The following is a 27,384-nucleotide window of genomic DNA, read 5'->3' as shown; positions in this document are numbered from 1 at the left end:
ACTATCTGAAAGGTGAGACCCCTCAGTTTATTGAAGGGTCACTGCTGTTCTGGACCCTGGGTACAGCTGCCTGAAGCACCATTTGCCTTTTGGTTCTGAGGGGTTTTCTGTTTAAAAGAAAGGCAAATATTTTAACAGAAAAAAAAATGGAAATAATTTGAAAACATAACTCTCAATGGGTTTGATAAACTACTTGTTTTTGAAAAGTAACTCTTGTGAGACACATTATCACCTAGATTAGACTGGATCAATGCAGTGCCAAGTAAGTGTCATCATGTAGGAAGTTTGAAGATCTGTCATAAAAAGGAACTTTGAAAAAATAGTTCAGAAAAAAATCTGATTTCTTTTATTATGCTTTCACTTGTTATTATTAGAATATAGCTGAATTGTCTTAAAGAGTTTCAACATGTGATTTTATATTCTATAATTAAATGAAAATTGGATTTCCTAGCCCCTTACTGAAATGGGATTGTGAGATTAAGGGAAAATTTATCTAGGATCATTACTTGATGCTGTCCAAGCAAAACTGACACTGTGGACATGATGGATTTCAGCTTGTGAAATACTGAACAGTCTCGTTGTCTGGCCCACCTGAGCACTTTGTAGGATGAAGCTGAAATAGGCTGGGGATGGGGGTGGTGGCACAGAATTACAGATAGAGTTGTTGGTTCTGTTATCTAGCTTTCCTTCCTATCACTACATAAGTTTTCCACAGTACATATCTTCCTTTCCAAAAAGATACTGGAGAGAAGGTTCATGCCAGAAGTGAATAGAAGATGATGATTGAGGAGTTTTGGAAATGAAGAAACAGCATGGTGCTCACTGACACTAAGACACTAAGTTTAGAAAGAAAATGAGGCAGCAATTTTTCTGCCTTTTGACATGCTACCCACATAACATTTCTTCTTAGGTCATATCTTCCCCCCTTACATTCTGGTCACCAAATAAAAATCACCCTAAAACACTGATACTTCCAATCAGGATTCTCATAAAATAGTGACCTGTGTGGTATTTTGCTATGTATTTAAAATGTCACGGATGTCCACTGTTAAAATCACCATTTTCCTTAATCCCTGCTTCACCCCACAAGCCCATCCCTGCAGTCAATGGATCAGGGCAGTGGAGGCAGTGAAACCCAAGCTCAGCTGTGTCTGCTGACCCTGAGCCCTTCAATGCCAATGCAATCCTTCCAGCATCCTACACCCAGAGTGTCTGCTCCAAGTTCTGATCTTGGGACAGTGATCCTCACCCATTCTCTGGGATTCTCATGATATTTCTGAAGAAATGGGAAACACCCCCAGGTAAGAGGAACTGAATTTAATTCTGTTCTTCAGTTTGGGTACACAATGAGTTAAACTCTTGGGGTTATTCAGACAAGGACGTCACTGCTGCCCCTTGCTTTGGGTTTTGTCATGGAACCTGAGTCATTCTGCACATAAAAACCATGCAGGGAAAACAAGAAATGACACAACTGGAATTTGTCCTCATCACAGCGGATTCACAGGGAGAGGAATGACCCAGGCCTGACTCATCCCCTGAATTTCACCCTCTGTGGGACCCTCCCCAGTGGAGGGGAAGCTCTCCAGGGATGGTGCTGCCAGTAAAGGATTCTGTATAAAGAGCTGGGAGCCACCAGGTAGAGCATTTTGACAAATGCTGAAGCTGTCGAGAGGAAAGTTCCCAAAGAGTGATGGAAACCAAGAGAGCAGCCTGGCTGGTTCCAGACAAGTAATCAGGAAACACCTCTAGTGCTAAACTAACAAAGCCAAGTACTGGCAGGAGCATGAGCTGCACAATATTATCACTTCATATTGCTTCCAAACATTCCCAACCAATAGCCACACACAGTTAATTACAGGTTCATTTGGTTGCATACCAAACTGTGAGAGTTAACCCTAGGGTACCCAGCAGATGATGCTACAGAGGACATTATTCATCATGCTGAAAAATGTCTATAAATTTTAGTTCTCCAAGACAGTAGTTTTAGTTGAAAGGGATGTTTTTCCTTTCTACTGGCCTTTTTAGGTAATGTCAAAGTAATTCTTCATCAATTGTGCAGTACTGCCTTTATAAAAACACAGCGTTTCTTACCTCAACTTCTCCATTAACTCCTTTGGTCTAGAACAAAACATGAGCTATATTGTATTTGATACAGAGAGACATATTTAAACTTCAGCCCTAACACTGTTCCCAGCTCAGTAAATGGCACTGGAGAGGCACCCATGGCCTGCTCTGCCTGCCTGCCATTTGCTGATCTGGGAAGAGCACCTGAGCTACCTCACCCCCACTCCCATTCCCCTCCTTCCCCCAGCCCCCCTGTTCTCCAGGGATAACACCTGGAGATAACAGGGATGGCCTGGGCTGTGCCACAGGCTCAAAGCCCAGTGCCAGGGGTGGTTGTGCCCTGGGGGGGATCTCACAGATTGGCACATCAGGCCACAGCTGCTCAGGGAAGTGAGAGCCATTCCTGTTAGTTTAAAAGAAATGTCTCATTACTCCTCCAGATAATCTCCATGCAATGATGTTAGTTCTTGGAAAGCAGGAGCTGGATCACAATGATAGAGTGTATATTGTGCACAGACTTCCACACATTTTGTGTTTGCAATTCAAAATACTCATGTTATCATCAAGTAACATGATTTTGGTGTTAATTGTATTACAAAGATGACTTTCTAATTAAGTTTAATCCATAAGTGCTTTCCCCCTCCTGCTGCAGGTCCCCACTTCCACGTTTTCAGATAGCTCCCACTTCTCAGAGATAAAATCCTACCAGCAGAGCCTCTCTCTGCAGCCCCACAGCTGCCAAGAGCAGCATGCCCAGACCCAGCCAAGTATTTTAACAGGGATCTTCTGGCCTGTTCTCAATGAAAATTTGCTCCTATGCAGAAGAAAGTGGAATTTCCTAAATTTCTGTGTAATGCTGGGTGCAGCCTAAGCACAGGGTGCCCAGGGGAGCTGTGGCTGCCCCTGCAGCCCTGGCAATGTCCAAGGCCAGGCTGGGACTGGGTGGGTTTAAGGTCCTTTCCAACCCCAGCTATCCTGTGATTCTGTGATTGCACCATTTTGAGCCATAGTTGAAGCTTTTGTCTTACAAAGGAATCAGATGCTAACAGAATTCACTTGGGGTGTGCTGAGTGGTTGGATGGGTTCCCTGAGCCAGCTCACCCAGTGCTGCTGCTTCTCCTGAACTGATCTACCTGCTCAGCACTCACACACGAGCTCAGCAGCAGCAGCAGCAGCAGCCTGCAATGCCATTGATGGTTCCTCTTTACAAGCCACGCACAAGTGAGTCTTCACCTTGAGACAGATGTTTTTAACAAAGGGTTAACCAGTTGCTCCACGTCTCCAGTTCAGAAGGTGGAACAGAGCTGAATGCGAGTCCCACCAGTACACGAAGCACCAGCTGAAGAAACCATGCATGTCCATCGTGCACCTTCAGTGTATTAATCTGATCTCAATTTGATAAATCTCTCATTAAGGTACCTTAATATAAAGTAGAAGTCTGTTGGATCAAATGAAACAAATATCTCAATGCTAAGGTATTCCTTAGCATAGTTATTCAAATCTACACTTTTCTAGAAAATATTTCAGGACTTTGACTACACCTTTCAGTCTAAATTTGCACTAAGTATAGCAAGGCAAACTTCTCAGGCTGATTCCCTGGGAAAGCAAAAAAGCAAAGCCTGAGCACTCATTTGGTGTCTGGCTTCCTTCTGCCTTCTCATTTCCCACTGGAAATTTCAAAGCAAATTCAGCTAAATATGACAAAGTGTAGATATATTGAAAGAAACTTCTGTGAAGTCTTAATCCATGTTTTTTGGACACATTCTCTTGACTCCTTGTTGCACTTCTTTATTTCCAGGCTATTGTGCCCTCTGGATGGTGAATTGTTCTATGCCTGCAGGGTTAATCCAGCCAAACACAACAGTGTGTTCTGGGGCTCAGGAACATCTCCTGGCAGGGCAGCTCTGTCCCCTCGCTGTGGGTGGGCTCCTTTCTGGGACAGGATCTGGAATCCTGCAGGCAAGGCTGGTTCCCAGCAAGGCTCCTGCTCCCAGGAGAGCCTGGCTGGAGCTCCAGGATGGAGCAGCCTCACATCTGGGGTCCAGCCCATGCCATGGCATTCCTGCTGCTGGGCCCAGGGACACCCTTCAGGTGCAGCTCCCTTCCAAGCACCAGAAGGCTTGGGCTGGTTTCAGTAACCAGCACTAACTCAAACTAATCCTGGTGCCTTCTGGCACTAACTGGGCATGAGAGCCAAGCATCCTCCCCGCAGTTCCCTGAAACCTTTCTGTCCTTCCATAGCTCAGTTCTGCATCCTGCCAGTACCAACAGGCCTTGTCTGTGTCCTTGGACTAAAAGGTTGTTCTTCATTCATTGATTTTTTAATTGTTTACTTCAAAATACCTGGAAACTCCTTCCATTAAAGCAAAAGTCTGTTCCATTTGTACAGCACATGCTGGCAATTATTTCTCTTGGTGAGCATTAAGGGCTTCATGAGCTTAGAGTTTTTTGCCATCACGTGTTAATGACAAGGTTTGAACCAAACCTTGGTTTAACTTTCAGTTTTACCAAAACCTCTGCTGAGTTACAGGCTCAGCTCAGGTAACTGAGTTCATGTTCCTGACTCATCACTGAGGCTCTTGGAAACATTCCTGGAGACACTTTCAGGCTCAGGAGGTCTGGGCTGTAACTGCAGAGGGTTCCAGTTTCACACAGCAGGGAGCACAGATCCTGCCCCAAATCCGAGTCCTGGCTTGGATTTGTGAGAGATTTAGTGAATGAGGCTGCACACTGGGAGATCTCCACCAGAATTTGGTGAACACTTCATGTATAAACACAGCCTGATTCTGCATTAAAAGTGGTCTCAGTGAACTGGCCTAACCATTGGTTTCCTGCTGACTTGGCCAACACCAATCTTCTTTGAGTTTTGCTAAAGTGTGGATATGGAAGATCCCAATATCAGGCAAGGAAATCAGTCTTGGGTTTGGAAACCTGAATTTCCAGTGTGACAAATGACAGCTGGAAGAAACAGAACAGTTCTCAATTGCTGCTTCTGAATTTTTTTCAAAAACTTGGGCCAAAATTCAGGTATGAAGCTCAAAAATCTTAGATTCTGATCTCAACACAACATCAAGGAGCTCAGGTTAATAAAAACATTACAAGACACGACAGCCAAGCTCATAGGCCACAGTTAAGGTTAACAGGTGCTGGGTTTTTTCTTGAAACTTTTCATAGAGCAACAGAATGGCTGGAAGAGACCTTGGAGCCCATCCTGTTCCAGCCTCTCAGGTCTGGTTTTTTTTTTCCATGACCAGGATAAGTTTTACAACCCCCAAACACAGCAGGAATCTGCTGTGGCAAGATTGTGTTGTGTGAAAGCTGCATATGCTTCAGATCATTAATGTGTTGTTCCACAACAGGAGAGACACCAAGGACTCTGTCAAGGCTCCAAAGGTGCTGAAAACCCTGGGAGAAGTGAATAATCTACACAGCACCTATTTTTGTCTAGCTGATATTCCCCTCTGAGCACTGAATGACAGGTGTGGTCCTATGGGAAGTGTTGCTAACTGTCCAGAGAGAAAGGCCAGATTAAATCAGAAATTGTCCAGAAACCTGTGACCCAGCCAGTGGCTTTGCTGAGCAAATTAATCACCAAAGCAATCATCTGATTATTGCCATTGTTAAAAGGTGCCCCCTATTAAATTTGGAATTTGAGATCTGTTATTTATGGAGAGAGGCTGGCCCTCAGTCCCAGCTCTCTGTCAGCAGCATGACAGACTGGCAGCTCCAGCAGTCACACACATGAAATGCATGTTTTGCTCATAATGCCAGAATCCTCTAAAACTGCGACTCCGGGCGAGCGATAGCATTTATCATTCCCTAATCTCCAGTGTAAATCAGGAATTCAGTTTTCAACCACATGAGATATAGGAGGGAGCTGAAAGCCAAAATACAAGTAGGACCATGTATCACCATTTCTGATTAGCTGAAAGTGGAGGACAAGTGGAATGAAAATTCATTTTTGTGGATTACAGTTCTTGTGCAGTCCAATTCCCTCTCATAATTTAGACCAACATTAATGCTTCCTTTATCTTACTCTGGGCTGTTGAGAAGATGCAGAGCTTGTCTGTCAAGCTCGGACTTGCTTTAAGACTATTATCTAAAAAGTAGGAAAGCCATAAATAGTGCTTTGATCCTTTCAAACACAAACAAAATGCTCTAAGGCTGCAAGGGATGTGTATTTCTTTTCACACCTAGGAGGCTGCCCAGCAGAGCCTTGGGATGGAGCTGGATGGGATTTTGGAAGCACTCAGCTGCACCTTGTGCTCCCACCAGCCTCAATGGGAGCTTTCCCATTCAGTGAACTGGATTCATTCCAAACTCAGAGCCTGGCCTTTCTGGGAATCCTGCTGCCCCAGCCAACGAAGCTGCCAGGACAGACTTTGTGGCATTTAAGGCTCCTTGGCTAATTGCACTGAAGTACAGCTGGGTGCCAGGCCCTTGGAGGGAAGGCAGGGCCTGAGCACTGGGTGTACCTTGGATGGATGGAACTGGGCCTGGGTCCTTGGGTGCACACTCCTCTTTGCCCCCACAGCCTCATCAGAGGTTTGCCAGATGATGTTTTACACATTGTCTGGCCACAGTGAGGCACAAGCCCTGTGTGTAAACCTTCTCCTCAACATTCTCTGTCTGCCTGGTTTTAATCTAAGCCAGATATTGCACCAGGAGAGCTCCTAGGACCCCCTCCACAGGCACATCTGCTGCACCCAGCACCAGGTTTCCTGGCCTCATGGAGCCAATATTTCTCTGTTAATACTCCTGCTCTGTGAGTGGCAGTGCCATGTGCTGTCCTGGCTGAGCATTCCTTGCAGGATGCTTTGGGCATGGCTCTCTCCAGCACAGGGGTGCCCTGGCCAGGATTCAGGTCAGGGCCTGCCAACCTGCCCTGGCACAGCCCTGACAGTGACAGTGGGGTCTGGCAGAACTGTCACTGCCACTGTCAACAAGGGGCACCACTCAGCTGGGTGTTGGAGGAGCGTCCCTAACATCAAGAATGGGAGTTTCTGAAAAGGAAAATGAGGAACATTTCTGCGCCCATGCCAGAAAAACCAAACCAAACCAAATTAAAAACCAAAGCAAACAAAAAAATCCCACCACAAACAACAACACATTGGAAAGTGTGAAGTGCAATGGCAAAGGCACTGCTAAATCCTGAACTCCAGGGAATGTGGCTGTGCTGCTGGTACTCCAATATCCTTTGATTGCTGGTGCCAGGAGTGTCAGGGCAGCCTCTCCCAGTCCTGCTGGGCTCTCTGAGATTCTCTGGAGTCTTCAGCAGCTGTGAGCAGCTCCAGGCACAGGAGCTTTATTCTGGTGGGTCCATGAGAGCAGTTCCTGCAGGTGGAGGGGCAGCAGGGCAGGTGTGGCTCTCCCAGCCAGCTGGGCTGTGTGCAGGCACTGCAGGGCTGCCTTACAGCAGCCACATCCCTGTAGAAGAAATCTCCTGCCTCCTCTGTGTCCCCCAGCTGTGCCTGCCAAGCAGACCAGCATCCCTGGGCATCTCTTGGGAGCAGAGCTCCTGCCAGGAGCTGCTGGAATGCTGGGGTCCCTCTGCAACACTGCTCTTCCCCAGGCAGGGCCACTCCAGTGGGGCTGCAAGCCCTTTCACTGCATCTTTTCATGTGTTTAAAGATTTAGCTCAGGCAGAACTATTAAATCTCCAGAATTTCAGGCCTATATTCAGAAAAATAGAAATATTTTTCTGTTGTTTGGCAGCCTCTTTTATCAGCCCTGTCTCTTTCCTAACATGATGCTCACAGTTTTTAAGTCATTCATCTGCAGGAGGTTGTGCTCTGTGCTGCTGCTGGTAGTCAGGTGAAAGGGTAGTTAAAGAAAAAGGCATTTTGAGAGGGGTAGAAATAGCTGTCCCCTCCAGAGAGAGTTAATTGCTGTGGTGATTGCACACCCCACAAGAAGAGGAACATGCTCAGGAAGCCTCATGGCAGCTGAACTCCTGAGGTCAGAGAAGCAGCAAGTAAAGAGTCCCACAAGTGTGGCTTCCCAGGACACTTGGGAGAAGCCCTGAGCTCCTGCTTTCCTAATGCCACAGTGTCACTTCAGCCTTGCTGCAGTTTTCTACAGGATAAAACATTACACACGCCAGTGTGTTGTGATCCCTGCATGATCTATGCCAGGAACACCTCCTGGGTGCTCCCAGCTTTGCTTGCTGTCACAGCAGCTCTGTCAGGCACGTCCTCCACATCCCCAGGAGCCTCGGAGCTGAAGGGGAAATCTGAAACACTCCTGATGTGGAGCATGGAGAGACATTGCAAAGTTAGTGCACCTACACATGCCTCCAAAGAGAAATGCTGAATAAAAATCCACCTTGATGTGCTCTTGAAGGCAAAAGCCTTCTAAATGCAGCCTGTGCCCATGATTTATAACAATGACTCATAATATTGCATTATACTTAATATGATGTAACGCTGATGCAAGATGCCATTTGTGGAATTTCAATGTCACAGGGAAAAAGAGAGGAGAGAGCAGTCTGGTCATGTACCTTGCCATGCTGTCAGAATGAAATGCTCACAGCCACAATGTGTTGAGCCCTTCAGTATCTACTTCGTTATTTTTTAGCAGGATAACTTGGAGAATAACATTTCTGTTTCCTGGAGTATAAATATCTTTCAGACATACATTATTGTGTTACTTACAGTAATTTAATCAACTTCATATTTGAGAAGACAAATTTGCTAACAGACAATTCAGTCTTGCAATTATACCCCCTCACATGGAAGTTTGCAGGGCAAATAAGGATTATGCCTTTAAATTAATTGAAGCTTTATCTCCTTTTTCTGACCCAGCTGTTATGAATTCTCCTCCTGTTCTCACTGTACTGCTTGCTCCTTCCTGCAGTGAATCAGCACTTCAGGAAACACTAATTCAAAGAGGAAAGACACCCTAAACTCTGCTTCTGAAGGTCAGGAATCGCTGCTCTCCAGCAGGTTTGACAAATGAGGTGAGGCTCTGGGGCTGCTCAGGACCAGTCTGAGGGGGGGTGTTGGTGACCCCAGTTCAGAACTCTGCCCCTGCCCTTCCAGCAGCCCGAGGAACTTGTGCTGCACCAGTGAGTCCTGCTGGGTTGTCCCCCAGACACACAGACAGACAGACACACAGACAGAGTCAGAGCCTGTCCCTCAGCGTGGGGAAAGCCGGCCTGGCTGCATTTGTGGTGGGAGCAGCGGGGAATGGCTCCTGTGCCCCTCTCCTGCAGGGCTGCCCCTGGCTGCATTTGTGGTGGGAGCAGCAGGGAATGGCTCCTGTGCCCCTCTCCTGCAGGGCTGCCCCTGGCTGCATTTGTGGTGGGAGCAGCGGGGAATGGCTCCTGTGCCCCTCTCCTGCAGGGCTGCCCCTGGCTGCATTTGTGGTGGGAGCAGCGGGGAATGGCTCCTGTGCCCCTCTCCTGCAGGGCTGCTCCTGCTGCATCCTGGGCGTGCCCCGGGGGTTTCCAGCACGGCGCGACCCGAGCTGCTCAGCAGAGGAACAGGGATGTTCTCCACCTCTGACCTCTGAAATCCTCCGCATCTGACACCCTCGCCTGTCTCATTTCCAGCAAGAGCTGACAGATTGAGGAATTACAGAGTATCCTGAGCTGGAAGGGACCCTCAGGGATCACCCAGCCAAGCCTGGCCCTGCAAAGATATCCAACAATCCCACTCTGGGCATCCCTGAGAGCCTTGTCCCAAGGCTCCTGGAGCTCTGGCAGCCCTGGGGCTGTGCCCATTCCCTGGACAGCTGTACCCTTGATAACTGTACAGAGCTGTGTGCTCAGGATGTTCAGAGGCTGCTGCTGGCACCCAGGGAGCACTGAGACATTGCCTGGGTTAAACAGGACTGTGAGAGGCTGGAAAGCCTTGACCTGAGGTCTCCAGGAATCCTGGATCAGGCTTTTCCTGGTGGTTCTCTGTGGGTTCATACCCTGCAGTCCCTTCTGTGCCCAGTGCTCCCAGTAAGCCCAGCAGAACATTCTCACCCACTGAGATGGAATGGATGATTTTATCAGTGGTTCTCAAGAAGACAACTCAATATTGATGGATCTGTGCCTTTCTAGAGTGCATCCTGAACCACCTGCAGTAGGTGTCACCTTGAAGAAGGAGCCTGTCACAGATGAGCACCAGGTGAGTGGGCACAGCACAGTTTCACATTGCAGGCCAAAGAAGCAGAGAGGCTTTTGAACAGAATAGCAATGCCTACAGGTGCTGGTAAGAAATCAATAAGAATTGATTTATTTTTGGAAGCCTGGTAGGTGCCACTCTGTCTCCCAAGTGCATAAATATCATCAAAACCTAGCCATGGGCAAGTGAAACAAGACAAGAATTTGTAGCCCAGAGGAAAGCCACCATGAATAGATTGTTTGGAGGCTGATAAGATCCATACTGCTCCAAAATGGAGTTCCACCTCACAACAAGGCTGTCTTTGTTGTGGAAGAGTCAGGTTGTGAGAGTCCTGGCATGCCAAATACCTGTAATGGCCTCCCCTGCCAATTGTCTTTAAATACTGTGATCTTTCACACAGGAGCAAAGCCTGAAAGAAATCTCTCTAGCAAAAACATCATTTGTTCATTCTCTATGGGACAGTGGAGCAACAAGCCTCCCCTCAGTCCTGTTACTCCTTCTCTCCCCTGCAGATTTCAAGCAGAGATGTGTTCGAACAAAGATGGGTAATTTTGCTCTGTGAGGATGCAGGAAGAAGTGCAGAGCTATCTCCAGATCAGAGCAGTTCCTGAGCCTGCTGGAGAAATGGCAGATGGCCAGAGATAGCACAAACCACTGCTCTCCCAGATTACAATGAGGAGAGCTGAACCTTCCAGGCACAAGCTTCCAGGACAGCAAATTGTGCACAGAAAGGTGAGAAACACGAGGAGCCTGGCAGGGAGGCTGGGGAGGCTCCTGTAGCCCTCCTTCCCACAGCCACCTCCAGCACCAATGGCCCTGCTCTGCCCACACTCCATACTGGGGGATAACCAAGGTAAAAAATGCATCTTTTCTGTTTCTCTGCATTTTTAAGCTTTGCTTTGGGGAAAAATTTCTGGCCAGCAGGCAGTTCCAGCCATGTTTGCAGTCTGGTGTAGGCTGCTGTGTCATTTCCTGGGAATCTTTTACTGCCAGCACCCATCAAATACAAGCAGACCTTTCAAGGAAGTAGCTGTGCCACAAAACTCCTCTGCTATTTTTTGTTTCACTGGGTCTGTGCCTGTACAGCAGAGCAGGCTGTGGGTGTTGGTGCTTCACCAAGCTTTTCAGGATGTGCCTTCATGCTACCAGAAGCTAAGTAATAAAGATCTCAGAACCATTCATTTTGCAAATATGAATGCTCAATTCTTGAGCTATTCTCAGAATTCAGGGTTCATTTTGCGGGGGTTGAAGCACAAGTTTTGGCACCACAGAGCCAGACACAGGCATTTGGAATACTACACAGAGTAAAACCCAGAATCTCACCTATAAAACTCCTACAGTAGCATTAAATTAAAGAAGGGTTAGGCCTTTGTTTGGGGTGGAAATGGCTTTTCTTCAATACAATCTGCCTGGCTCCAGCATAACTGGAGATGTCTCAGAGCCTACAGGTAATTACCACAACAAAAATAGCATCCACAAATTAACTGCTGCTTCCAACTTCCTTCTCCTATTTGCCTCTAAGTCACACTCACATGATGCTGGAATCAGGAATTGCATAGGAGGAGGTAAAGGAGAGCTGAGGAAGCAAGGACTGACTTCCCTGAGAGATAGGATCAGCAGAACTCGTGCAGGGAGAGCCCTGCTGGGCTGTGGGGAGCACACAGGCTGCCCTGGCTATCCCAGCTGCTGGAATGGAGCCACAGCCCCGCTGGGACAGCCTGGGAATGCCTGGCCCGCAGGGAGCAGGGCTCAGAGCAGGCTCCTGTGCCCGGCCCAGCTGCCACTGGAGATTGGACACCCGGCCAAGGCAGCAAATCCCGGGGCTCAGTGCTGGGGATCCCCAGGAATGCTGGCTGCGGGAGCTGCTGGGGCCCTGCCTTCCCCAGCACTGCCTCAGCAGCAGCAGCTCTCAGTCCCAAAGGATGGGGTGGGTGGCAATGCTGCCATGCTGAGCCCAAACCCGAGTGACAGTGGCACACTGAGTGACAAGAGCTCAGCCTTTCCCTCCTCGCAGGGGCGGCTCTCACACAAAGAGCAACGTTTGAACAGCAGGGTTGAAAATGATCCCTTTTCAGCTGAGTGAGACATTCATGTCTGAACCTGACAAGACTCCTGCTCACCCACACAGCAGCAGGCAGCTTGTTACCAGAAGTACCGTTTGACTCCCCAGATAAAACACTTGTTTGATTTTTTTTTTCCCCTTTCTTACAGCTGCAAAGAGTAACATTTAGACAAATGCTTGACAAGCAGACGGTCCAACAACCTGCCAAGGTGCCTGCTCGTGTGCTGTGAACGATGGCAGCACCACGCAGGGCACCCAGCCCAGCCCCGGGGTGGGCACGGGGACAGCGGGCACTCACCTTGCGCCCGGCCTCGTTGTTGTGCAGGTTCATGAGCGTCCTGGCATTCTGCTTGATCTCCCGGGCGTCCACGAAGACCTTGGCGAAGCCGATGCCGTAGCGGATGTCGGCGGAGCAGCCGCCCCATTTCCAGCCCTCCTCCTTGTGGTACTGGCCCTGCTTCTCCTTGTCGCAGCCGCAGTCGCTGAGGTTGCCCTGCGTGCAGGCTGCCGTGATGGCGTGCGCCACGCCGGCCGCGATGATGGCGTAGGTGAAGGCGGCCTCCCTGCTCCCTGCAAGGCAGAATGGCCGTGAGCGGCGGGCAGGGGCACGGCGGGGGAGCGGCAGGGAATGGCAGGGGATGGCAGGGAACAGCAGGGAAGGGCAGGGAACAGTGGGGGAACGGCAAGGCCTGCAGGCACACAGCACCCTGGACATGCTGGAAACTGCTCCATGAACATCAGGGCCCGTGGGCACACAGCACTGGAAACCTGCTCCATGAATGACTGTGGGCACACAGCACGGGAAACCTGCTCCATGAAGGGCAGTGCTGTGGGCACAAGGCACTGCCTGCTCCGTGAACAACAGTGCTGTGGGCACACATCACCCTGGAAATGCTGGAAACCTGCTCTATGAATGGCAAGGCCTGTGGGCACACAGCACCCTGGAAATGCTGGAAACCTCCATGAACAGCTGTGGGCACACGGCACTCTGGAAATGCTGGAAACCTGCTCTGTGAATGGCTGTGGGCACATGGCACCCTGGAAATGCTGGAAACCTGCTCTATGAATGGCAGGGCCTGTTGGCAGGGCCCCACTGTGCTGCCTGCTCCATGAATGGCTATGAGCACACAGCACTGGAAACCTGCTCCATGAACAGCAGTGCTGCGGGCACACAGCACCCTGGAAATGATGGAAACCTCCATGAACAGCTGTGGGCACACGGCACTCTGGAAGTGCTGGAAACCTGCTCCGTGAACGGCTACGAGCACAGAGCACTGGAAACCTGCTCCGTTATTGGCAGTGCTGTGGGCACACAGCCCCATGAACAGGGCTCTGGCCCCTGGGACTGACCTGCTGCGTGCTCATTCCTAAAGCCACGGCTCTCCATGAGGCATGGGGAGATCAAGTGTTGTTCAGGCTGATGCCTTTGGAGTTTAGCTTTTTTATGTTTCAAATCCTGTACTGATCAATGTATAACTCTAAATGCCATACAGAGTGTTAGCTACTGTCTCCATGTTTTGGTCAGACAAAAAATCCCTTTAAGCCTGAAACTCAAGGACATCCTACAGCCTCAGAGCCCGAAAAGTATAAACAGAAATGAATGGGGAGGAGGAAACTTGGGGTAAATGACTTCAATATCTGCAGCTGTAATTGAAGAATTAACCCCTGATATATAAAAGGACCAAACTTATAATTGTCTGAAAAATTCATGACCACTGTCCATTCTCGGTGCAGTCTCTGGGAGGCGTCTGGCAGCCCAAGGAGTCCCTGTTAAAGACTTTCAATAAATACCCACTTTATTCTCTTTACCTTGCCTAGCCTCTGTTCTAGGGGCCACTCCAAGGCATCAAGCCAGCTTCATCTCTGTATTTCCAGATGCTATTAGAAGTAGGCAAACTAAACTTAAACCAAAAGGATGGGGTGGAAAATGTTTGAGCTCAAAAATAAAGAAAGAAAGGAAAACAAAATAGGTGGGCTTGGGGGGGGGGGGGGGGTTAAATTTTGAAAGCACCCATATTAAACCTTTTAAAAATTCAGCTCAGAAATAGGATTTTATTTAACAATTTAATTCTGCACTAAATTGTAATTTTACAGAATGACCACTTCTGTTTGACTGGCGTTCTGAAAACATTCTAACTCAACTGGGATGATTTTTTCACATGGTAGGTGTCAAACATTTTCAACGCTGACGTCTATGCTGACTCAATGAAATTAGTCTTGGTTTAATTTCAAAATTTCTCATAAAATGAAGAAAAAATCCTGACCGGTTGTAGGCACTGTGACCAGAGCAAGGTGAAGTAACAGCCTCACCAGAGGCTGTGCGACAGAGGTTGGGTCAACATTACCTTGTGCAACAAGGCCATAATTACAGGCTTCTGCTTCCTGAGGGGGGGTTCTCACTTTAAGATTTAATTTCTCCTTTTGAAGTTTGGTTGCATGCTGGTGTATTTCCTACACATGGACCCTACGGGATCTGTGAGGCTTTGGGGGCCAGTTCAGCTGAGAGGGCCCTTCACAGCCTGAGGAGGCTTGCAGAGGTTGCCCATGTATGTCAAACAGCCCTTAAAATTTCTTTGGATCTCCCAAACCAAGAACTTGTCCTACTCTTATTTCTCCAATGACAAAATGCACCCTTGTTCAATAGGATCAGAATCAGGCCCTTAATTAGGGGAGTGCAGATGGGAAGATCTGCTTCCCTTCTCCAAGTGCTCCTCAGCTGAGTCCTGGTAGACCTCAGCTGCTGGCAAGAGTTTGTTGCCCATGAAACAAGCCCATTTGTGCTGCTCCTTGCATTTCACCAAAAAAAAAAAAATTCATTTGGGAAAGAAACCTTACAATACTTCAGCCTTGGCTGCATCCCTTTTGTGTAATATGATCTGGATTTCTCTGCTTGTCTCTTTCAATGATAAATGTTCACTTCCTTATATCGAGGAAGTAAAATGGAAAACAAGATGACATTATCACAATCTGTTAATAGTCAACTTCGTGCCCTCTATTTACAAAGGCAGTATTCCCTAATGCTGCAACGTGCTGCATTTATTAAGGAACTTAATAAATATTAAGGAACAGTCAATTATCTGACTTTCTCAAAGGATTCCTTGTTTCTCCTTACTTAAAAAAACCCATAAAATTATTTGTTTTGACCATGGAAATTGGAGATGAAGCTTTCTAGAACTCTTGGCTTTTTATAAAAATCTGAATATGGAAGAGAAATGCCAGGCTTTAGGTGTATTTGGAGTTGTGCTCCTCCTCCAGTTTACACTCATCAACACCCTCACTATTTTAAGCACAACACCATGAAAAAGGCACTGGTGGACAGTGTACAATAAGTTCCACTTTATCTCTCAGAGGGCAGCACTGCATCACACCAGATTTCTGCTCCACAAAGCAGCAAATGGGACACTGTCAAGGAAATATTTCTGAGTTGAATTTACATGTGGTTATTTTCTCCCTTTGATTTTGATCAGATTACTTTTGTTCAGCACAAGTTATTTTCAAGTTCTAGAACAAAAACCACTGGAAGATCACTTGAATCTGACATACTCAGCATTGTAGAGGCTGAGCACCTCTTTTGCTTTTTAGAGGGGAGAAAAATACAATGTAGAAAATACAAAATTAGTACAAGCAGAGTCAGGAACCATTGTCAAGCTTGATCATAAATTACATTACATGAATTATTTTATACGTTTGTCTTATTTGGGAGAAAATCTTAGCAGCTTTTAAAAACTCAAATTTTGGAGATTACAATGTAAACAAAGCAAGTGCCTAGAAGGATTGGCCCAAGTAGGAAGTGCCTTGGCACTCATGCAGTGGTGATAAAGTGATGTGGGTTTGTCACGTCTGCATCCAACTGTTCCTGTTTTTCCATAAATGATTGACTTTTCAAGTCTCATTACCCTGGCCTGGCTCACAGAAATGCCAGCATGGGAGGGAAGCTCAGAGCAGCCTGAGTGTCTTCTGTGACAGTGCTTGAGGTCCCAGGGGTTTGTGCCCCAACAGGGCAACCTGAGCATGGGGGTGCTCCTGCCACTTTTAAGCAGAATTTCTACTCCTGTTCTTTGGATTGAAATTCCTGGAGGATCTGAGGGGGAAATGTGGCTTTACCAAGGTATGGCCAGGCAGCTGCTCCTACAGATGTTGGGCAAAGGTGGAGAGTCACCTGTCACAGAACCATGGAATCCCAAAGGATTTGGGTCAGAAGAGACCCTAAAGCTCCTCTCATTCCACCCCTGCCACGGGCAGGGCATTTCCAGCACTCCAGGGTGCTCCAAGCCCCGTCCAACCTGCTCTGGACATGTACAAGAATTGCAAGCCTTCCTTTCAGCTCCCAAATCACACATTCTTCTCCTTATCTCAGACAAACCATGGTAAACACTCCAGAGCTCAACTCCAAGCACTGGAGACTCCAGAGAAGGATCTGGCAGCAGTCAGAGCTCGCTCTGGCCATTCACAGGATGACCTGACAGGTTCCAGCCATGGCTCTGCTCCCTCAGCCTCACCTGGGGCTCTCCCCAGCCCCAGCCAGTGCCTCAGGGCTGTGGGACTTCAGGGGCTTCTCTCCAGGTGTTGGACAGAAACATCCTCCTGCTTTTCCTGTGTTTTTCTGGACTGCAGTGAGGTGTGCAGCACACTGCAGCTCCATTTGCTCTGACGGCAGAGAGCTTGGCACTGATGGCTCCCAAAATTTCTGCAGCTCCACCTGCTGATGCAGATCCTCTCCCAAAGCACTGGGGTCCTGTCTGCAGCCCCTGCTCTGGGCAGGGCACCTTCTCAGGCTCTCTGTGCCTGTGTCTGAGCTCTGCACAGTCAGGCACCACCCTGGGGAAGCACTGAGAGGGTCCCAGGTGGGTGCAGACACAGGGATTGGCAGGGCAGCTTCTCTCCTCACACTGAGCACAGTTACACACACCCCATGCACACCTCGGAGCCTTCATTCTGCAAACACTCACTGTGTGCCTCTGAGTTTGGATGTGTTTGCTAGGCTGGGTTTGGGCTGAGCAGCCTGTCTGCCAGCTGCACTGACTGCTATGCATTCTGCTTTTAATTTAGCTAACAACACTTGGGTTTCAGTTTAATCTTTACATTTGAAGACTTTGTAAAAACTTCATTGACGCAGATTAGAAATGGGAACTTTTTTTTAAAAGGAGTGCAATACCTTGATGTTGTTTGGGAAACAAAGCCTGAGCCTGCAAAATGCAGAGTGGATTTACTTGCAGGAAGTCAGTAGGTGCTCAGTAGTTTGGGATCTAAGGGTGCTTCCAAACAGCCTGTCCTGCCCTATCAGTCCCCCTCATAAATTGACTAAGCTGTGAAATAAAAGAGAGACAAATTTCTGTTTATCTCACTGGAAAACATGGGTTGTATTTTCTGCTATTTAAAGCCAAAGGGTCAGAGAGGGAGTTATCTGCAGTGACATGAGCTGAAATATGATTGGGAAAATATAAAGATGGAAAACACAGCGTACCTTGCCAATTATGTGCCACAGCAAACATTACTCCTCATCTCTCTATAGGGGCCATAATTCACAGCCTGGAAAAACGCAGAGCAGAACCCGTCCCCTGCCTGCTTCGGGCTTTGCCTCCTCCTTCTTTGGTAGATACAAATGGTCTGCCAGGATTTCTTATTTTCATTTTTCTTTAATCTAGCACAAGTGATTAATAAGAATGGTAGCTTAAAAAAAAAAAAATTCTCTTCCTAATTTTTTCTTCCCCTTCTCTACAAAGTTTGGCGGGTTGGTGCCTTAAAATATTGTATTCAGTTGGAATGAAAAGGATGCTTCCCTATAAAACAGCACTGTGGCTTTACAAAGATTAGTACAGGTAAATAAAGTACAAAGGGGCTTTAAGAGGCATTCAAGACTCGGGGGGTTTATGCCCTGCCCATTTTCATGAACTAAAGTTCCTTTCATCAACACATTAAATTCTTGAAGAGGAAACACTCCAGCTAGAGTGATTATTTCTGAAAATACCCCCTTGAAATTCATAAAGTTACTACTCAAGACACGTGCACTGCAAAACTCAGAGCCACTATTTTGGAGTTCAGATAAGTCTCCCCTTCTGAGGGGGCTGTGAGCCCCCAGACCCCAGCGCTCCTGGGGAACCCTGCCCTGCCACAGATCTCCCACTTCCCCAGCCAGATGCAATCTCTCTGTTCCTCTGGAACAAGTACTCACAAGACACATCTGAAGGCAGGTATGAAAACCTTGTGATGGGAATTCCAACTGCAGTGACCTTGGGGCAATGTTTTATCTTGCAGTGACAGTCCTTGCTGAGAAAGATTGACTTTTTGGCACAAAGCAGCTTTGGATGATCAGGCCATATTTCAGCCTGGCCTCTGTTTTGCCTGCAAATAACTGTTCTCCCGCAAGACACTGACAGTAAAAACTGGTTGTAGGGGCTGGAAACCTAGCACAGAAATTCAAACTCTGACCTCACCTGACTAGATAGAAAGACTCCAGTTAATTACAATTTTTTTTCTGTGCATCTTGGGGGCTTCCTAACAGCAGTGGTTGAGAAAACAGAGTACTTCTCAAACTTTCCTCTAAATATTGACCAAACCACATAGTGCAGCAGCACTCAGAACTTTGTTTCCCACAGAGCTGGGCAGGTGATCTTCCATGCAAAACAAAAACAAGAAGGATTTTCCTGACAGAGCTCCAGGAGCGTTTGGACACTACTCTCAAAGGGATTGTTGGGGTGTCTGTGCAGGGACTCCATGATCCCTCAGGGTCCCTTCCAGCCCAGGAGGTTCTGGGATTCTGGGATTCCACCAGTGGTTGTTCACTTGGTCTGTTATTCTGGAATTCAAACAATCAGACTTTAAAACCTGGCACGGGAAACTGCAGCAGTGCTTAAAATCAAAATGCTCCCTGAAATGACTGAAGATTAAATCTGTTCTTCAGCACACCTGTACTGGGATGTTTTCACAAGTGTTTGTCTATAACACAGTGACAATATGAAGATTTACTCATAACTTTCCTGTTAAATTTTGTGTTAAATCTACCCAGCTGGAGAGGAAAATGTCCTAGATCTTCTTCTCTTTTCCATACCAGCAGGAGAGCTGGCAGCTCTGAGCAGGTTAGGGAAGGCTTTGCCTTGTAGGACAGTTGCCATTTGCTTCAATAGGCAGGAGTGGGAATGTCCCTCTTCCCTTATGGTGTTTGAAGCCATAGAAGAAAAGTTGATTTTAGTACCTGGCAAATGAGTGAGTGCTAATTCAGTGCAGTGCAGTGGACAGAGGAAAGGCAGCAGGCTCTCCTGGTTTAGTGTGTGCCTCAGGGCAGCCCGGGGTGATCCCTGAGCCAAAGGCATCAGCACACCGTGCAGAGCTGCCCTGCTGTGCTCATCAGCTTTGGGATCAGCCTGCCTATGGGGACTCTTCTTCTGATTTCAGCTTTCCTTATGCCCAAGAGTAATGTCAGGTGGGTGAAGTATCAATGGGATTGCACTGAAGCATTTTCCAGGGTAGAAGAGAGTGAGGAATTGATGCATTTTAGTAAGGCCAGGATGAAGAGCTGGCTGAAAGGTTTTGCTGAAATGCTCCTTGCAGACCACCACTCACACCTCAGAGCTCCCTCCATCCTCCCCCTGCTGGGTCCTTGCAGCCTTTGCAGGGCTCTTGTGCCTCTCTTCTCTCAGTTCTGTCCTGAGGGGTCTCCACTTGGCCATGTCCCTCTGCTTTGTACCACTTCACTTTCTTGTTTAACAGTGCCAGTGCTGCTCACTTGTGGCAAAAGGAGATGGGGTTTTTCCCCCTGTGATGCCAGTGTGGTGGTGTCCTCCAGATCCCATGAAATGTGGTTGTGCCCAAGGCAGTCCTTTGGGACACCAGCAGAGTCACTGCTGGCCACCTGCTCACGAGGTTGCACCCTCAGAACAGGCCCCTGAGGCACCTGATGGAAAGAAAGCCTTGGCCACAGCAGCTCTCACTCTTCCCGTGATCCAGCAGAGCCCAAATCTGATTTTCAGACTCCATCAAAGGCATCTCAGATCCTCGGGCTTGAACCACGTTTCACCTGAAGACAGACAGGCAGGAGGGTTTGGGCCTCTCCTGCTTTAAAAACATTGGTTTTGATTGTGGCCGTCCTCAGGAACAGAACTGCTGACCACTGTGGCAAATATATTTGGTTTTAAGTGTGTCCATAATTGCAGCGTTGCGTCATCTCCATGGTTATTTTAGAAATTCTCTCTGCCACTCTACATTATTAATAAGGTGTCTGTGGAATGGTCTAGAAAAATCATCCCTGTGTTGGTCTGGGCTCCATTGCTCCCTCTGGGACCGGAGCAGAGCAGTCTGGTGGCACTTTGTGACTTCTCTGCGTGTCCTGGCACTGCTGTCCCCAGCTGGCATGGGGTCACATCCACTGGGTGTCAGGAGGGGACACAGAACACCTCTCTTTGGAAGGGCAAAGCAGATAAAATACCCAGGAAATGGAGAGTCAGCACTGGGCACTGGTGGGAGCTCACTGCCACCAGTGGGAAACTCAAGCCCATGAACATAAAAATGCTCTAGGATGAATCCAAAGGGTTGCTCACTGTACCTCTACAGATAAACTCCACAAATAAACTATCACTTCACTGGATGATGGGTTGTATGTGAATTTTTAAAAATACTCACATGCTGCAGGTTAGAACAGGGAAATATTGTTTGATGCTTTCCTTCTAGAGAATTCCAAGTGTTTCAATAAGGTTAATATTCCTGTTGCCATTTTAAAGATTGGAAAAGAGAAACACAGAAGAGTGTGCCATGACCCTTAGCTACACAACAGCAGGGCCAGGAGGGGAATTGCCCTGAGTGGCAATAAGAGAATTTAAATAATTGCAGTATATTTGCACAACATTCATAGAATTCAGGGTAAGGCACTCAGACCTGATCTCCTGTTTGTGGGCACCAAATTTGACTTATGGCTTTATGGCACATGGGTTGCACCCTTTTTAACCAAGGAAAATATTATTTAACCTGGAACACACCCTGGCAGAGATCCTTGGGAAAGAGCAAGAGATGCCTTTTCCCCATAGCCATAGAAAGATGAGCTGTGTCAGATGTTCAGGGTTTCTATACCTGCTGAAGGGAAGAAGCAGAAGAACAAGGAGACCACCTGAACAGGAACACTTACAAATATTTTGTGGTGTTTGAGAGCCTAAGTAGTTTTATCCTTGAGACCACAGGAATGTCTGTGCAAAAGAAAAAATCACCTTTGGATTTCAACCCCCTGTGATTTTTTCCAAAGTCTACTTTAAAAATATCATGTGTCACCTGTTTAAATTTGAAGGGTTTGTTATTCTTTAAATTATTTTTATGGAGTTTTGTAATTTGGATGCCATTCAACTCTTGACTGTGTTCTGAAACCAAGGAAGAATTTGCCCTATCCATCTTAGCCTCATAATGGATAGATAGAACATATTAAGAGTTATCACCTCAAAGACAGATCAAAGTCTACTTCCTTTGATATTGACTTTCTTTAAAAGGGCCTAAATATAACCCGCTAGCTAAATAATTCAATTTTCGGAGGGAGGGAAGGAACTGAGAGCATGTTTACACAACAGACCACAACAACTCCGCAATTTTCTAATTTCTGGGAGAAGAAAACTCCTTCTCACATTTTCTGCTTAAGGAAATGTTACTCTTGGACTAAAAGAGCCCAAACCTGCCAACCATCCAAATGGACTCCTCACTGACAGAAGTGGCAAACACTCGCCTGCATCGCTGACAGGAAGGGCTCAGCTCAAGGAACAGAAACATGAGTGAACCTGGATAAATGCTCCATTTTCAGATTTCCCGAGCGTTGTGCAGGGAGCTTTTTCCCTTGTCTACCTGAGCCACTCTGATTATCAAAGGTTTTCAAAGGCAGGGTTTCCAAACTGAGACGAATTCTTCTCTTCCTGCTCTTTCCTTACCCAAGTCCTGGAGAGCACCTGCCAGTGTGCCCTGCTGTGGTAAAACACACACCCAGCGCTCTCAGGGGCTCCAGAGCCTCTGTGTTCCATGGCAGTGCCAGCAGTGAGGGCCTGGCACAGATCCTGCCCTGGGCCTGAGCAGTGCCTGGGGCCAGCCCATCCAGGGCTGCCCTGGCCCCTTTCTCTGGGCTGCCTGCTCTCCTCATGAAACATCCACATTTCCTACCATGCTAAGTATTGCTTGATGGTGTTTCTGGGTTTTTGCAACTTCATTTTACACGGAGAAGGGACTGGAAACCACAGATCCTTCTGGGCGTGGAATGCAGTGCTGTGAGCTTTCAGTGCTGTCTCTAAAAAAGACAAGCCTGTATTTGGAAAGCACATTCCTTGGTCTTTGCATTTTAAGTGGAGTCAAAGAAACCTTGGGTAAGTTTCACTACAGTGTTTTGCAGAATGGGGGCATGAGAGTTTTAATCTCAGCCCTATTTCTTCAGGTATTTACATTAGTTATTATAAATGCTGCTTTAGTTCAGAATTTGCATATATTTTGTGCTGCTGCAATAACTGAAAGCATGGAAAATGGGATCTTCTGTCAGTTGATTGGAGCAGCTTTTGTGAATGCCCTGACATCCCAAAGCAGAACACACCCACTCTTCCTCGTGGCACAGGGGCACAGCTGCTGTGCAAGGATTCTGTGTGCTGGGAATCTCTCACAGCGAGACTGATGGCTGTGCCTGGATCCCACATCAGCCCAGTAACCCCACAGGTGCAGTTCCAGCTCTGCTCAGCACCCTGGCTCTCACTGCTGCCTTCAGCAAGAGCCAGTCCTCTTTTGTCCCATCCCTAAGAACATGAATCGGGTCCTGTGCACACATGGGAAGCTTTTTGGGGAGGATTTCTGAGAGCAGGGCTGTGAAATAGCGCCCAGGTGGGAGCTGGCACACATGGGAGTGAGGCACAGGCAGGTGCCCTGCCGGGAGGGAGCAGGTCAGCAGTGCCAGCAGAGCGCCCAGGTGCGCACAGTGCCCGCGGTGCCCGCAGTGCCCGCAGTGCCACCCCGGTGCCCGTGCCACCATCCCGTGCCCTCGGGCGGGCGGGTCAGAGCCCAGAGCACGTACCCACTTTGAGCTCCTTGCCGAAGACCGTCCGCTCGCCCAGGGCCGAGCAGTTCCAGCGCCCGTTGCGGAACTGGAACTGGCACTCATTGATGCCCATCTGGGACCCTTCCCCGATGACAATGATCGCGTCGGGCCTGCTCTGGCAGATCGCCCGCTGCCGGGGGGCGAGCCCCGGGATCTTGTTGCAGATGATGCTGGCTCCCAGGGCCACCACAGAGGAGAAGCCCCTGCAACGACAAGACGGCGGCGGAGGCTGAGGGCAGGCGGGTCCGGGGGCAGAGCGGCACCGCCGCCTCCCCGTGCCCCGGGGAGCGCCCGCCTTTGCCCGCGCTGCCCTCTCCCCGTCCCTCTCTCCGAGCCGGGGCACAGATGGACAGAGCGCACTGCTCTCGCCAAACCAGGAGCAAACTTCCTCCTGCCAGAATTAAAGCGCGGGCAGCGGCATTGTGTGCCCGGGCCGCGCACTGGCGGAGGGCTGGGAGGGTTTTCCCAAAGCTGCCGAGCAGTTGGAGGAGAGAGGGAGAGAAGGAGACAGAGAGGGAAGGAAGGGAGGGGGACAAGCCACGCTGCCTGCCCCGGGGCGGCCTCCTCCCGCACGCAGCGCACCTGGCCGGGGATGCTGCGGGTCCGGAGCGCCGCCGCCCTCCCTGCGCCCCTCCCGGGCCGGCGGCGATGTCCCCCCGGGCGGAGCGGCCGAGGGATGTCCCTGCCGGAGGCGCGGGCAGGTACTGGCCAGGGAGCGCCCCGCACCGGGCTGGGACAGGGCCGGCTGCCCGGGAATCGCCCCGGCGTCCCTTCCCGGCACGGACCCAGCCCCTCGCAGCCCCGCACATCGCCCCCCGGGAGGGTCGCTCCGAGGCGCGCTTTACCTGTCCTTAGAGAAATAATCGTGATCTCCACCATCATCACTTCTTTTTTTTTTTTTTTTTTTTTGAGACTTCTCGAGTTAAATAGTAACAGGTCTGGGCAGGTTGGACTGAGCGCGAAAGAGAGCGCGATTGTTATAAGGGAAAGAAAAAAAAAAGTTACTTACCCAATCTTGATATACACAATCCCCAGGCTCAGGAAGATGTGGAAGATCCAGCGCCTTGTTTTCCTGTTCATATTCCTTGCTTGCCGTGGCTCAGACCAACACGCGAAACGATGCCCGGCGCGCCCGGGGCCGGGGCCGCTCCGTCGCTGGCGCTCACGGCCGCCCGGCCGAGCGGGGCAGCCCCCGCCGCGCCCCGCAGCGCCCGCGGCTCCGCGCCGAGCCCCGGCCGGCGGCTCTGGGCATGGCCCCGCTGCGGGCGCTGTCCGGGAGCGCGGGGCCGGACGGGCTGCGGGGTGCTGCGAGCCGCGTGCCCACCTTCGGTGTGAATTGGCTCTCTCTCTTCTTCACACAACACCCCCCCCCCTTTTTTTTTTTTCCTCTCTTTCTCTCTTTTTCAGCTACTTGGGCGTGTTCTCCAAGGAGGGAGTTGTCCAGCCGGGGGGGAAGCGAGGCGGGGAGGTGGGCAGGAGGGGAACAGGAGCGGCAGACGGATCACCTGCCTGCGGGCAGGCTCAGCGCGATCCTCCTGCCGCGGGCACGGCCCGGGGGAGCGCGGCGGGGGCTCCGGGGGGTGTCACCGGGGGACGCCCCCGGGGCTGGCCCCGGCCCGCCGGGCGGCATCGGGGGCCCGCACCCCGCGCTGCTCCGCGCCGGCTGCGGGGCCGCAGCTTTGACTCCGCGCTCGCCGCCCGCTCGCCGGGGCCGCCGAGCACCTGGGGCCGGTTTTATGCGTTTGTCCCGACGCTCCTCCCCCCGGTCTGCCTCCCGCGTGTCGCGGGCTGTCCCGCAGCCTCCCGGTCCCCGCGCCGAGGTGAGCCCCGGGCGGCCGCAGCATCCCCGGAGCGCCGCCCCGCCCGCACCGGGGGGGGCCGGGAGGGAGCCCCGTGTGCCCGCAGTGACCTCCCCGTCGGCTTTGTGCCGATCCTTCAGTGACAGGGCACGGCTCGGTCCCCGTGGCCGCGCTCCGAGCCCGCGCTGGGGGCGGCCCGGGGGCTGCGGCCGCCCGGGAGCTCCGCGGAGCCGCCCGCCTGCCGCGGGCGGGGGCGCCGGCCCGGCCGGGAAGAGGATCCCGGCTCCTCGTTGCGGGAATTTACACGGATATGGTGACTATTTTATTATCCACTTAAAATATTTCTAACAGGGAGGTTACCTAAATGATAACAGGGGTGTGGTGCGGGAATTGTTCTGCTGATAATGTTTTTCTGATGACAGAAACACGATGACAGGATTCCTCGGCGTCCTTCGGAGGAGCCGAGCTGGAGCCGGGCTGGAGCCCCTCTCCGGGCAGCGGCCGCACGGACCCCCCGCTCTCCCGAGCCGCCCCGAGCGGGGCGCAGCCGGTGCTGGGGCTCGGGCCGGTCCGTCCCTGCCCAACCGGCTGTCCGGGGCACGGAAGGAGTGTCCCGGTCCAGCTCTCCATCGCTCCGCGCTCCCCGGTGCGGCGGATGATTCCCAGCACCTTGGCACCTGCAGCCTCTCCGTGCAGCCGGGCCGCGCTTCCCACCGGAGCCTGCGGGCGGCCCGGGACAGGGCACGGAGCGACATGCGGGGGTGCAGGGTGGGAGTGCAGGGGTGCGGGGTTCGGGGAGTGCAGGGTTAGGGGGGTGCAGGGTGTGGGGCGCAGGATTCCGGGAGTTCGGGGTTCGGTTCGGTTCGGTTCGGTTCGGTTCGGGTGCGAGCGAGCCCCGAGCCCCGCGGGCAGCGCCCGCCGCAACCCCATTGTCAGAGCGGCACCTGGCGGGCACGGCCGGAACTGCAGGCGCGGGCAGAGGAGAGGGGAGAGGGGGAAAATGGAAAAAGGGGAAAGGAGGGGAAAAGGGGGAGAGGGCAAAGCGGGCAGCAGCGGGCAGCCCTCAGCACCTCCAGGGCATTTGGGCCGGTGGGAGCAGCTGTTCCGAGGCTTTTGCAGCCTCCAATGTAATAAAGGCTCCCAGCCCTGGAGCGCACCCAGCACCAGGGACAGGGGATGGGCCAGCGTCTACAGGGGTGAGTAGGGGGCAGCAGGTGTTGATGAGAGCAAATTCAAGGCTTGGAGCAGGTCCTCTTTGGGTGGGGAAACCCCCCAGCAGAGCGAAGTGCCATTGGAAGGCAGCAGAAAGGCCGTGCCCGCTCCCCTCGTCAGCAGCAGGGAACATCACCCAGCTGTGGGCACTGCCAGAGCTGCGCTCGCTCCGGTGCCACGAACAGGGGGCGACAGGGACAGGGGAGCCACAGCCAGAGCTTCGGGAATCTCACAGTGACCAACAGCCAGAGCTTTGAGAATCTCAGAGCTGCCCTGCCCACACACCACAGGCTCCTCCAGCAAACACATCCACAGCTTTTTATGCTTCATTTTTCTGATTTTTTTTTCTTCATTTCTGATGTGGAAGCTGGTGATGATCAGTATAATTCAACCTCAGTGTTTAACACAGCACACTGCTATGAGACAGGTCAAGGATGAGCAAACTGTTTTCTTGGGGCTCAGGAAAAGTGGAGAATGGCAAACTTTCCTGAGAAAATAACCTACTGGACTAATCAATGAATTTCTTTGACTCTGTTCATTCCTAAAAATGTTGTGACCTAGATGCATTTGAAGCATACATAAAATAACATTCCTGTGCAGATTACAGGAGGTAGTTTGGCTTGTTTGGCAAAGTTTCTCAAGCTTTTTCATAATTTTTAAAATGCTGTGGACTTTAAATCATCCTTTCAACCACAATGTCTTTTGAGTGGTCTGTAGTAACTAATCCTTACCTACCATTACAGGGTCTGCATATCCAGCTCCCTTTTTTACACTGTGTCTTCATATTTATTACTTCTAATAAATAGATTCTAATATCTGCATAATAAAAATCAATATGAGGCATTGTGATAACTAATTCTACTTCTCTTTAGAGTAATAAGTTACAGGCAAGTTGATAAATTAACACAAAGCTTAGAATCACAATTAGAGATTAATGACAGAGCAGTAGGAATCAGGAAATTGCCTGTGGCAAGAGAAATTAACTCAAACCCATGCTCTTGAAAGGATTTAAGAGAAATCCCAGAGCTGGTGGCAGGAGGAGGTTTGGCTCTGCTGCTCCTCCAGCGACCAGAGGGGGAGGCTGGAGGGGCCTTT

General features: G+C 50.0%; 1 protein-coding gene across 1 annotated transcript in view; it reads right to left on the bottom strand.

Annotated features, from left to right (window-relative positions):
* The window catches only part of WNT7A (Wnt family member 7A), a 33,447-nt gene extending 8,486 nt beyond the window's left edge, over positions 1-24,961 (bottom strand). The window contains exons 1-3 of the mRNA XM_059480271.1: positions 24,288-24,961; positions 23,255-23,481; positions 12,539-12,810 (exon numbers count right to left, since the gene is read on the bottom strand). Of these exons, the coding sequence (XP_059336254.1) occupies positions 12,539-12,810; positions 23,255-23,481; positions 24,288-24,358 (570 nt within the window). The 5' untranslated portion in view covers positions 24,359-24,961. The remainder of the gene's footprint in view (positions 1-12,538; positions 12,811-23,254; positions 23,482-24,287) is intronic.
* Positions 24,962-27,384: the final 2,423 nt, after the last annotated feature.

Source organism: Ammospiza nelsoni, chromosome 11 (genome assembly GCF_027579445.1).
Source record: "Ammospiza nelsoni isolate bAmmNel1 chromosome 11, bAmmNel1.pri, whole genome shotgun sequence".
Classification (NCBI taxonomy): domain Eukaryota; kingdom Metazoa; phylum Chordata; class Aves; order Passeriformes; family Passerellidae; genus Ammospiza; species Ammospiza nelsoni.
Note: the sequence above shows the minus strand (reverse complement) of the source record. Positions and strands in the feature narration are given on the sequence as shown.